This window comes from Macrobrachium rosenbergii, chromosome 3 (assembly GCF_040412425.1).
Source record: "Macrobrachium rosenbergii isolate ZJJX-2024 chromosome 3, ASM4041242v1, whole genome shotgun sequence".
In the NCBI taxonomy this organism is placed as follows: Eukaryota; Metazoa; Arthropoda; class Malacostraca; order Decapoda; family Palaemonidae; genus Macrobrachium; species Macrobrachium rosenbergii.
In genome coordinates this window covers 9,027,410-9,040,044 of record NC_089743.1, presented here as the reverse complement: position 1 = coordinate 9,040,044, position 12,635 = coordinate 9,027,410, and the positions used below count along the sequence as shown (strand labels likewise).

Here is a 12,635-nt window from a genome sequence, read left to right as displayed (position 1 = left end):
TAATCCCTGGTATTTGCGGGGGATAGGGACCACAACCACCCGCGATAAGTGAAATGTGCGATAAGTTGGAACCCCTCCCCCTCATAAAATGATTATAACTACCTATTTTAATAGTTCAAACACCACAGACCACCTCTAAAAATGCTTATAACTGCCAATTTTCGTAGTTCAAACACCAAATATACCTTAAACTATCATCTTAAAAATGTTTAATATCATTTCAAAGTCATCTTACAACATTACCCTTAAAAATATATGGCTTACAGCTACGTGCGAAAACTAATCAAGTTCCCCCCTATATTCACGCACGCACATTTTCTTTCATACAGTATTCAAACCATCCCGTTTTCTTATACATGGGAAACATTGGTAATTCACAAGAGAGAGAGAGAGAGAGAGAGAGAGAGAGAGAGAGAGAGAAACAAAAATACATACGCACATTAAAAATATTTAATATTAAGATTACATAAATCATATGGGTACTCACTAGTGATCACTGCTGACTGAAGATGATGATGATGAATTAGCTATACATTCCAATGACTGCACAGCAAAGCAGAGGAGTTACACCTCCTCTGGGGTGCAACTGCCCCTTCTTCAGGTGCTTCTACAGGCACTTCTTCAGGGGTTTTGGGAGGCGGCATCATGTTGACGCACTTCCTCATGATGACTAGATTGTTATTACTGTATAGGGTTCCATGCATGCATCATGGGCATTTGAAGCATTTATGGAGCATTCCTTATGAGGATCCCATTCCTCTACCACCTGCTGCAGCTGCCTGCCTCCTCTGATTATTCGGGACATACATTCCATATCTCCCAATTCCTGGTCCATCGGGGGGTCAGAGCTTAAAGGAATGAGGGTGGCGACTTCTCCAACAAGGGCCCTTGGAAGGATTCTCCCCTCTTTGTATTACTTCTTGTTGAAGTAGACGGTACTCTTGTTCAGGCTGTGATGGGCGGCAACTTTGGTGTAATTTTCCCATTCACTGAACATAAAGATAACTTCTACCTTCTCCTGGTGCGTCATGACCTTCCTCTGGTGCTTAGGCTCTTGTCCAGATGCCGTAGAAGCAGAAGGGCATTTATGAGGCATCTTAGGGCACAATTCAAAAAGATACACACCGATTAAAACTATGCAGCGAAACAAACAGTAAAAGCCTACACAGTGAACTAGACAAAGATACTGGGATGCTGGGTCATTTATGCATCATGTACTGCACATATTGTACATTTTATTGATATTTTTCTGTGTTGTAAAATAATTTTGAAATGATATTAAAGTGTTTTAAGATGATAGTAGAGCATATCTAAAATATGTGGGCAGTTTGTAGAACAACAGGACTACACAGCTGTACAGGCAGTCCCCGATAAATCGCCTACCGATGCTGATAAACCACTTACCGGCACTGAAAATTGCTTGGCAGTGCCGAAAATCTGGTTAACAACATCGTTAACCAAGCGTCGTAAAACCAAAACGCTGTTAACAGATGCCACCAATAAGCAGGGACTGCCTGTATCCCCAAGACTTTCTCTGAGGAGATGTACGGAGCACGCATCTCTGTCAGTTCAAAGCGTTTCCTTAGCCTGTGCGAGTGCTTCACTTGTATCTGTGTACTTTCCACATCTTTCTTCACAGTCTTAATCTGTATAATCGTGATCTAAGATGCCTCCTAAACGCCCTGCTCCTTGCTCCTTCTAAGGCTTCTGGCAAAGAGCCTAAGTGCCAGAGGAAAGTCATGATGCTCCGGGAGAAGATACGACTTCTAGAAATGTTGAAGGAAGGGAAAACTTGTGCAGCTGTAGCCTGCCACTGTGGCATGAATGACAGTACCATCTGGTACATAAAGAAGAAAGAGATGGAGATAAGGAAGGTTGTGAGTGTTAGCTTCTATGGTAGTGCCAAAAAGGTTTCTACTGTGCGTGATAAGACCATTGTGAGGATGGAGTCGGCCTTGGAGTACTGGATCACAGACTGCTGTAAGAACATCCCCCTTGATGCCAATATTTGTGAGAAGGCACAACTCCTCTACCAGCAGCTTTTGACTGGCGGTGACATACAGGAAGCACACCTTCGTAGGCTTCGACAAAGCCGCCGAAGAAGAAGGAGGAGAGGAGGAGCCACAAGCAGGACCATCATCAGCTCCTCAAGGTTTTCAGGCCAGGAAGGGGTGGTTCTGCTCTTTTCAGAGGTGGTTCCAATTAAAGTGTGTTTCTCTGCAAGAAGTGGCCTTGAAATATCCAGAGACCTTCATGAAAATCATCAGGGATAGGGGCCACCATCCAGAACAGGTGTTCAGTATGGACGAGACTGGCTTGTTCTGGAAGAAGATACCTTCACAGACATTCCCCAGAAGGATAGGGTTACCCTCATCATGTGTGGGAATGCAGCTGGCTTCATGCTGAAACAGGCCTTATTTACAAGGCTGCAAACCTCAGGGCCCTCAAGAATAAGAACAAGCACTTGCTGTCTGTGTTTTGGATGCACAACCCCAAGGCCTGGATCACCCAAGTCCTTATGTCTAAGTGGTTCATTCAGAGCTTCATCCCTCAAGTTAGGTAATACCTAAATGACTTGGGCATGAAGTTCAATGTGTTGTTGATAATGGACAATGCTGGTGGACGACCTCTCAATCTTTTATCACGAGGGAGTCTAGCTTGAGTTCCTCCCTGCCAACACCACCTCTCTCCTCCAGCCTAAGGACCAGCGAATGATCCGTGCCTTCAAGGCACTACACCTGGAACTCCCTCGAGCACCTTGTGAAGGAAATGGATACCGACAGTGAATTTACACTGAAGAAATATTGGCATAAATTCACGACTGACATGTCTGACCATCATTGACTGATTGTTGAAAGATATGGAGGAGGAGACCCTTAATGCATGATGAAAGAAGTTGTGGCTGGGGTGTGTTCTCGATTATAAGGGCCTCTCTCCTGAAGAAATTCAACATTCGGCCAATTGGCGAGGATGATTGGTGGAAAAAGCTTCGATGACATAACCGAGGATGAAGTAGGCACCCCTCATTGATCCCCACTCTGACCCCCTGATGGACCAGGATTTGGAAGACCTGATGAAGCCTGCCAGCGAGGAAGGTGACATGCCAGGTTCAAGGGACAAACAGGATGAAGGCCTGTCTTTAGAATGCCTGTTCTGACTTATGAATATGATCAAGGTGGAGGAGGCAGCTTTGGCTTGGGATCCTTATGTAGAACACTCCATGAAGTGTTCTTATGCCCTTGATGCAGCAATGGCGCCCTATAATAATGCCCTCGTCAGCATGAAGCAGCAGCGACAGCAGCTGCCTATCACCATGTTTCTCAGGCCCATGAAGAAGGACGCTCCAAGGCCTCCCAAAAACCCTGACGAAGTGCCACCCTAAGCCCCTGAAGAAGAACCTGAAGAAGGGGTAGAGATGCTCCCAGAGATGTAACTCCCCTGCTTTGTTGTGGAGTCATATCTTCATTGTCATTCATCAGACTGCACAGCTAATCCATCATCATCAACTTTAATCAACATTCATCACTGGTGAGAACCCGTATGATTTAATCCTATTGTTACAGGTACATTATTATTATTATTATATTATTATTATTATTATTTAAACTTATTTAATCTTATCAATCTTAATATTAACATTTGAAAATTAGTACTGTAAATCATTTTTCATCATCATAATGTACATTTAGTCATGAAAATATGAAAATACAGTACTTAGTGAATATTGCTCTACAAAAAAATCTGCGAGGTAGTAATTTTCCACGATATATTTGACGATACATTCCACAAGAAAAATCTGCAATTAACTGAAGCCACGAATGCTGAACCATGAACAAGGGGTGGTCAACTCTACTTCCTAACTTATTATTTGTCTCAGGACTTAACATTCCATTCAAAATTTCAGTGCTCCTGCTTGGTCTCTCCAGCTCTCAACTCTCATCTGATGTCAAGAGTTAATCTTCATGACAAAGTTCTGGCAACACCTTACTAAGAATTTTCATCAAAACAATTTCATAACTGTGAAAATACTGATCCCAGTTCAGCTGATTACTATTCCTTGGAGAGGTACCAATCCACTTCCTGCAACTGGCAAACCTACCATACCTAAAATATCCACTAAGCACACAATGTTCCCTGAACTTCATGTCTGGTGTCCTGTTGTCTATCACCAACAAAACCAGACATTTCTCCTCTGGCAAGACCTAAACAGTCTACAGATGAGTAGTCCTTTTCAGGGAAGAGATCTTGTTCTCTTCATTCCTCTTCACTCACTCAATGTAAGTGTACAAAGAACATAAGACCTTTAATATCGTTTCAATTTGATACTGATCCATTATAACAATATATTCTAGATTTTCACTGGCACAAAAATGAGGCAGGGAATATAAAATCAACCTTCCAGCTCTAGGTAATCTTTCTTTGGGTCTGCTTTCAGCACCAAGAACTATATGAATGAGTCACGTCCTCTATTAGTCTTATACAAGTCACGGTCCAAAAGTTTGGTACAGCTTCCTTGTAATGAAATCCCTTCCTCACTACAATATTCAATCAGATGCCCTATACAAATCAACAAATGCACAGTAGATTGTCAAGTTACCTTTCGGAGTCTTTTCCTGTAATTGTCTCATTATTAAGACAGTATCAACTATATCTCTCCCTCTAATGAAACTATACGGCTGTTCACCAATCTCCAACTGCTTATAATCCCTCAGCCAGTATTCTTTCTAAACCTTTAACGAATGTTGTTTTAGTTTGATTCCTCTATAACTACCGCATTCCATATCTCCCTTGAAACACATTTACCATCCCTTCCTTTCCAGTCATTTGGAATTACTGTACTTTTTTTCACAAAGTGCCCTAACAGTGCCAGTATCCATTCTTCCCCCTCTGTATTGAGTACCAGCAACATTTCATTTAACCTCTAATGGACTTAGTGCTTTGCCATTTCACTTATAGCCTTATTTACCTTTATAGACTACTGCCATTTCACTTATAGCCGTCTTTACCTTTATAGACTACATTTCCATCATTGGTCCCTCCACCCTCCCCCATATCACCTCTTTCATTTTGTGTTTAAATGATAATTATAATAATCAAACCATCTTTTTTCTATGTCATCATCCTTGTGCAAGATCCTTCCTACTCTATCTTTGTTGAAACCTTACTAACACAGGCTTTGTCTAAGGTCTTTCTTTGAGTTTGATATTCTGCAAATAACCTATTCTTCTTCCTTTGTGCCTAATCTTCAACTCAACTCCTCTGCAGCTCTTCCAACAGCTAAGCAATATCCTCTTAGTTTCCCTTTCCACTTCTCTATTATTCCTTGGCATCTTGCATGTTTCTCCTTCTAATCCTTGAAAGCCCTACACTTTTGCCAAACTGAATCTTGTACCTCTCTACTCCACCACCACTTTTCATCACCTTTTGACTCTCCATATTCAATTGTTCACCCATGTGCTTCCTGTGCACCCTTCACATTTTCATATCATTCCAAATATTTTCTACTCGACCAACACCTATCTTAAATTCACTCCTACTTGATGTCTTTCTTTCACATACCACTTATATTGCTCCTACTCTTCTCCTTTAAGATCCCATATTTTAATTTTTTCTCTCTTCAACCTTTTCCAGGGTTTTCTTCTCATCCTAATATCCATCCCTTGCAAACTATGTTGTTTCATACATGCCTCACCAGGAATTACCTCCTAACCATAAAGTAACCTATCTCACTCAAATGTTAATGATTATTTGCCTTCACAAACCAGGTTCATACAGACTAATTAAAACACTGTGCCATTTCCAATACATACTCTCAACCTTCATTCCTCACTACCAATCCTTGGCCTCCAACACGTCCTTCATATCCATGTCTGCTCTTCCAATTCTGCTACAGGCAGTCCCCGGGTTACATCGGACTCGGCTTATTCAGAGTTTACGTCGCTCTTCAAATATATTCATGAAAAATTATTTCCCAGGTTACAGCGCATGTTCCAGTTTGTGCTGCCAGTCCGACGGAAGACTAGATCTTTAATATGGTTCCAAAATTTGGAGGTTTTTTATGAAAAGGTCAACCTAAATGCAGGTTACATTGTTTTCAAGACACCCAAAGGATTAAAAGTAAGGTTTTCTTAATTTTTGACAATGTCTCGGGTCACGCTGTTTTTTGGCTTATGTTGCGGCGTAGGAATGGAACCCCCCCATATACCTCGTGGACTGCTTGTATTCATATCTGTTCCAGGATATTTATTCTGCATTCTTTAGCATTCTAATTGATGTTTCGAATTCTTCTGCAAATACTTCCTTCTCTTGCTCCTGGCAACCCATCCGAGTTGAGTAGTATGGTGAAATTACATTAAAAATATCTTCCCCCAAGTAGTAACACTACTATGGTAAGTCTATCAGTACTGACACTCTTAACTTCCACCACTTTTCCTTTCCATTCACTATCATCTACAAATACCACTCTGTTTCTTTCCATCTGTGACCCACAATAATAAAGCTTCATCATACCTCTATGGTTCCCTTTCCCTTCCACGCAGTCTTATGCACACATAGAATATCTATCACCCTTTTCTCCATCATGACAATTTCTCTTGAACTTTCCTCTTAGAGCACCAACATTAAATGATCCTTACGGTACCCACTGTCCATTTACCACCCCAATTGGGGGAGCCTGTCTTGCATTACCTAGGGGAAATACCCTAGCTCTATTCTCATTCCTTCATGCATCCAGCAAGGTTTAAAAACCTTATTAAGATTTTTATGTCCACATGACCTTTAAAATTGTTAATTACAGTTATCAGCGGTGAGCATAGCCACTGACTAAAGTCTAGCTATAAGGCAGCAGTGTTGTTCTTTTGGTCACCTTTTACAATATGCAGATGCAGAACTACGAGGGTAGTATTCTTACACACCCTGGTGGAATTTCTATCTGACCAACTCTGAATGTCAAAAAGACCTTTCTACTTCTAATCCTCCTCTGCAATGGAATCTTACCTCAGTTCTCTATATTCTACTAAGTCCTGTCTGAATTTCTTAAGAATGACAAAAGATAAGCAGATTAATAAGTCTGATAGGTTTCCTACCAAGTCACCCTTTTACTCACTTTGTAGCCAAGATCCAATTGTCTGAACGGCACAGCCACCTCACAATTCCTTTACCAATACTTTCCTCACTGACTTCAAGAGGAACAGAGAAAAAAATGTTTGAGTCCATCTTAGGTCCTAGAGGAGATATGTATGTGAAGGAAAATCTACTATACTGTTGTTGAAAAATTTGTTCATGCCTGTCTAGTAATTCTCAATCCCTTAAAAACTTCCTCTCCTCCTGGACTGTAAAAGTCAGCTAGTGGCCTTTGGCATCTGTTATACAGAAGGACTTTGCCAAAATAAGTCCAAAATGTTCATCTCTTGGGCACCTCTGAAGTATTTTTGGTTGATGAACCAAGTCCTAGCCATTGCTATTTACAATTGCCAGCCAACTTCTCCAATATCAGGGGTAATACACAGAGGTTTTAATGACACTTCTGATGGTTCTGAGGTGGCAGATAGTTTTAGTGCATAAGTGTTTAATATTCTTTTCAACTTATGAAGTCTACGCCTCATGTCCTTATATCTCTGGAGACCAATGCCAGCTTGGTTGACTTTCAGATAAATAGTTTTTCCACCTTCCTGATTTTTATTGGATGAAACATCAGTGAATAGAATAGGTAAGATTAAGACTACTGGGCAAAATGTACTAAGCCCACCTTTCTTCCAAAAGGTTTCTCAATCCTGAAGGTGCTTTAAGGAAAAATTCATTAAAACAGTTTGCAGGCCTCATTTTGGATTACTTCTGGGCTAAGTCCACATACTGATTCATAGTTTTGTCTAAGTATAAGCTGGCAGTCTCCAAGGCTATAACCACCAACAAGATCTTCAACCCTCTTTCATGAATATAACACAGCAGGTTTGCACAATTACTCATCTCGTTATATCCTAATCAACCCTGATTATTCTTCTTTGGTCGTGACCTTGTCCAGTCTAAGCATGACCATTTTCATTATGCCAGTACTTGTACTGGTTGTTCCAGTTTTAATTACCCAGTATCACATTTATCGAATTATTGACTAAACTTCCCTCTCCAAATCCACATCAGGTCCTCATAGCCTTCAATGTCTGACAGGATCATGATATCCAAGTTCAAAGTTTATTAGACATGCTTGTTAATCTGGAAATAAAAGTTCCATTGAAAGCCTCTGCTATGGCCAATATCAACTGTTTTGGTGCTACAGGTATCACTTGGTTAGTAATACTAAAGCTGGAAACATTCAAATTATGTGAAAATGTCCTGAAATTGCTAAAGAAGTGACAATTGATCTATTATCTTGCCAACTTAAAAAATAAATTTAACTGGAACTTTCCATAAAATTAATGAATGTTGCTGTGTGATCCCATAAGTGCTCAAATCATCTTTGACATTGTCTAACGTTGAGAAGAGAATTCAGCGACTCTTCCTAACTGGAACCTTTCTTATTTCTATTAATAAGATTATAACATTTCCTCTATCTGTCCACATAGCAAAGGTCCCTCTGACACATTCAAAAATCAAGTATCATTCAGCAAGCCCTAAAGAGTTTGCAATCAACTGGAGAGGGTTCAGCCTGACAGAAAATTCATACTAGTCTCCTATGGGAACTAATTTTTAGCAACAAGTAACAGCATTAAAACGCCCCCTAAATAAAATTGTGTACAACAGTACCAAGCTCTGCTTCTGACTGGGAATCTGTGGATGGTTAAAATATTTATCTTCTGCCTGAGAACTACTGGCTGATTAAAGACTTCATGATAATAATAATGGGAACATTAGCAACATAAGATAACATACAGTAGAAAGAAAGGACAATCTAAAAATAGTGACACTTGCTTCTCTTCCAAATGACTACACTAAATCCACACACATACAAAAAAAAAAAAAAAAAAAAAGCACATAAAAGCAAAGCAGAGATAGCTAATATCTGATCAGTTACTTCAATATTGGTCATGTAATGGCTAACCACACACCAAAGGACAAAAATACATCACAATCTCACTCAAAATGCTATAATAATTCTTGCAATACATTTAACTGGAAATAAAGCAAGTAACATTATCCAATTAAGAGTATTTATATAAACCTCAGCTGCATATCCACCAAGCATAAACTACTAACATCAACATAAGCAGAAAACAAAAGTCCATATCAGTCACAAACAAAAATATGGTAAAATTCAAAATACAGAGCCATAAATGACAATTATGTAGAATAAATGTAGAGATAAATAAGAATAAAAATACTAAGTGATGAAAACACCGGACCTAGTTGAATTTAAAAGTGACCATTACAGCAAAGGGATATAAGGCTTCCTATACCTAGGATAAGCCAACCACCTCATCATTACCAATTTGCTCATTACAGATGAAAATTACCACTCAAGTCATTACTAAATTTACTTTAAAGTAATAGGTTTGCAATGCAAACTGACATTCTCCGATGGGTTAACTCTGATTTTTAAACTCAACACTAAGGGTAAAGGTTCTTGTGTGGTAGCCATCAAATATCCATGAATTAGATGTTATGCCAGTCCAACAAATTCCTTCTGTAAGAGTAACGCCATAATCCTGCATTGCATACGTTGGTTTATCATCACCAGAGTTACCTTGCTAAAGATTTGCTATTGTTCATCACACTTGGACTACGAATACTGAATAATTATTTGAGGGAATAACTATGGTTCACCTAAACAACTTACTTATCACCTACCCAGTAACTCGTACTGTATTTGGTCAGTACAGTACAGTATTTCCACCTGTCAATGAATCTGGAATCTTGAACAAGACTTCAGAACTAAACTAGCTCTAAATGAATACTAAGTGTTCATATCCCATCAGCTTTTAATAAATAGGGAAAATCTATGGTTTTAACAGAAAATCTCTCAAATTTAAAAAAAAATATTTTGTAAGAGGTCACAAGGTATTTACATAACACATAACCACTCAAGCAAGTTGCTGTCAGTATAATTACATATGAATAATCACTTCATTGAGGGTGTAAGTATTTCTAAAATGTTTTCTAATGCTTGAAATTTTTTTTCAACTAACCCAAATACAATATCACTTCCTGACTACAGTCTCAACCAGAAATAACAGTGAACAGTTGCTATCTTTTTAATTATGGAAAAAGTATACTGTAGCTACACAAAGTACAGAGACAGCACATATCCAATATAAAGTACAACGTAGGGGCTTTTGAATTAAGAATCTGTAGGGGTTTTTGAATTAAGTCTGCAATTTTATTATAATTCGTCCCAAGTCTGACAAACTGGTGTAAGCCATTTTTTTCCTCATTCTGGGAAGATAGTCTTCAAAGATTCTGATGTAATTCAGAGCTTCTAATTACCTCATCTTATGACAAATTTTCTTGGAAAATCTGACAACACAGACAGCTGAAATTTTGAAATGTTATAGAGTATAAAAACTCGGATGCTTAGACTGGAAAACACAAAAACTTACAAAATGGGATAAGCCAGTTCGTCAAAACAAGGAAGAATTACTTCAATCTGAAAAATAAATCATCAGTAAAATGCAAAAACCTTATTTCTCACAAATCAGGGAACCTTTGGTAATACACATTTTGACGCACTTCAGTTAATAGTGTCTTCTATCTCGTATTCAAACCTTACAATTCTTCCCGTAAGTTATCAAACCCCTTATTATTAAATTACTGATAATTATTAAAAGGGAGTTAACCGAAGAAATATTTTATAATAAAAAAACTAACAATATAAATGAAAATGGCATTCAGATGGTAGATTTCTCTAAGAATTCAACAAGATGATGTAGAAACAACAATTTCTGTAGGTCATTAATAAGCATAATGTATAGGATACAAACTTAATTTCCTTTAATGCAAGTCCTCTTGACAAATCTATAGGAAAAATAAAAATACTGAAAAGAACAAATGATATGGCACCAATAAAAAAAAACAAACAACACATACAGACCTTGCTACCAAAAGCCTAGCAGGATGCATCATGCATAACATACTATAACATGCAAAAGATAAATGACTGAACATATTTCCATACATCTTTCTTACTGCCACTCATTCATGTTTACAAGGACAGATCATGACTACTTACAGGAAAATGCGCCCACTCCTTCCATTGCAAGCAGCAGTGCACAGAACAACAACAATTACTTGGCTTTGAGCAATGTACATAAACAGCATTAGGACACAGATTGAGAAAATAAAATTTTAGGACAGACTTCTAACAAACATTATATGCTTTAATATTTCATTTAGTAACATCTGGAATGCAATGCAAAACACACATGAAAGAAACAGACTTCATAGGTTAAGTCTTTCAACCCACACTAATTGTGCAAGCAACTTCTGGGTTTGTTCAATGCAAATTCTCAAGTCATTCCAGGTCATACCATTTCCTGTTCCTGTTAAAATATTTTGCTGCTTATATACAAAATATTAATGCTGATTAAATGTAACAGCCGATAACTCTCACCAACTTCATGTAAGATCAGATACCTCTCTATAAAACTATAATCCCAAAGATAATAAATGCTAATTGGTGACTTAATCTGAAATGGTAACCTTGGCCATGCTACACCCATGGAAAACTTGGAAAACAATTAAGCAAATCATGAATAAGTATTATGACAGTAGTATCTACAGAGCTTTACTGACATAAATTATACTTGTGATCCAAGATGTAGCATGTAATTTGGTAGGGGAAAAATGGTAAAAACCCATTACAACTCAATTTATCTCTAAACTTTACACCAATGTGTATCCCTACAATTATCTCCACACAAACATTGCAACAAAACTGCAAACTCTCAACCAAAAGATTTAGGCATTTGTATATTTTTTTGATTGAGCAATGTACTTGTGGCCCAGTCAGTGAAACCACCCTCAAGATACAGTAGTACAAATCTATATGATTTTTCTTATATCTTGTGTCCACTCCTGGACTTTCCTTTGCATATACAAATGTAAGTAACATACCCTTGGGAATTCCTTACAAGCTTCTGATCCTAGAAATTTTATATAATTTATTTATATTTTAAACAGACTCACTTGTAATTTCTAACCATTAACAATATTTCCAAAGCTGAAAAAGACTACCATTAGTACTGCTCTTAACTTGAAAAAATTTATTAATTCTACAATCATTTGCCAACGCATACCCTACCCAATTACCCGTGACATCAGTCTCACCTACGAGGACATAATCGTGCTGCTTAATTTTTCGTTGTAAAACATCTACTATTATTAGTACAATAAGGCTTTATGAAATTCTAATTATAAACTGCATCAAAGTTTATTTAATGAATAGACCGCATAACATACCTTATATTTCCGTGTATAAGATGACCTTTAGATAATATGAGGTAAAAAATTATGGCAAATTTTCATTTATTTATCTCATATCTGTAGTATTAGGCGACTGGCAAATTGCAAAACCATCTGTGTATAGGCTAGCTTTTGCAACAACAGGTATCTTATGAAATACTGGTTATGTAAAGATGATGTTATTACAAATGGTTTTACTTACTGTATCCTTAGAAATTCAAAACAAACTAAATAACCGTGCCAAT

The 12,635-nt window shown here is 38.0% G+C and overlaps 1 protein-coding gene across 8 annotated transcripts in view; it reads right to left on the bottom strand.

Moving 5' to 3' along the window:
• Nucleotides 1-12,635, bottom strand: part of Arp2 (Actin-related protein 2) — a 201,603-nt gene that overhangs the window by 64,213 nt on the left and 124,755 nt on the right. For 4 of the 8 annotated variants that reach the window (XM_067127182.1, XM_067127201.1, XM_067127218.1 and 1 more), the window contains one exon: nt 11,159-11,176. The exons of the other annotated variants lie outside the window; for them this stretch is intronic. In XM_067127182.1, coding sequence (XP_066983283.1) covers nt 11,159-11,176 — 18 coding nt within the window. The remainder of the gene's footprint in view (nt 1-11,158; nt 11,177-12,635) is intronic. 8 annotated transcript variants of the gene reach the window in all.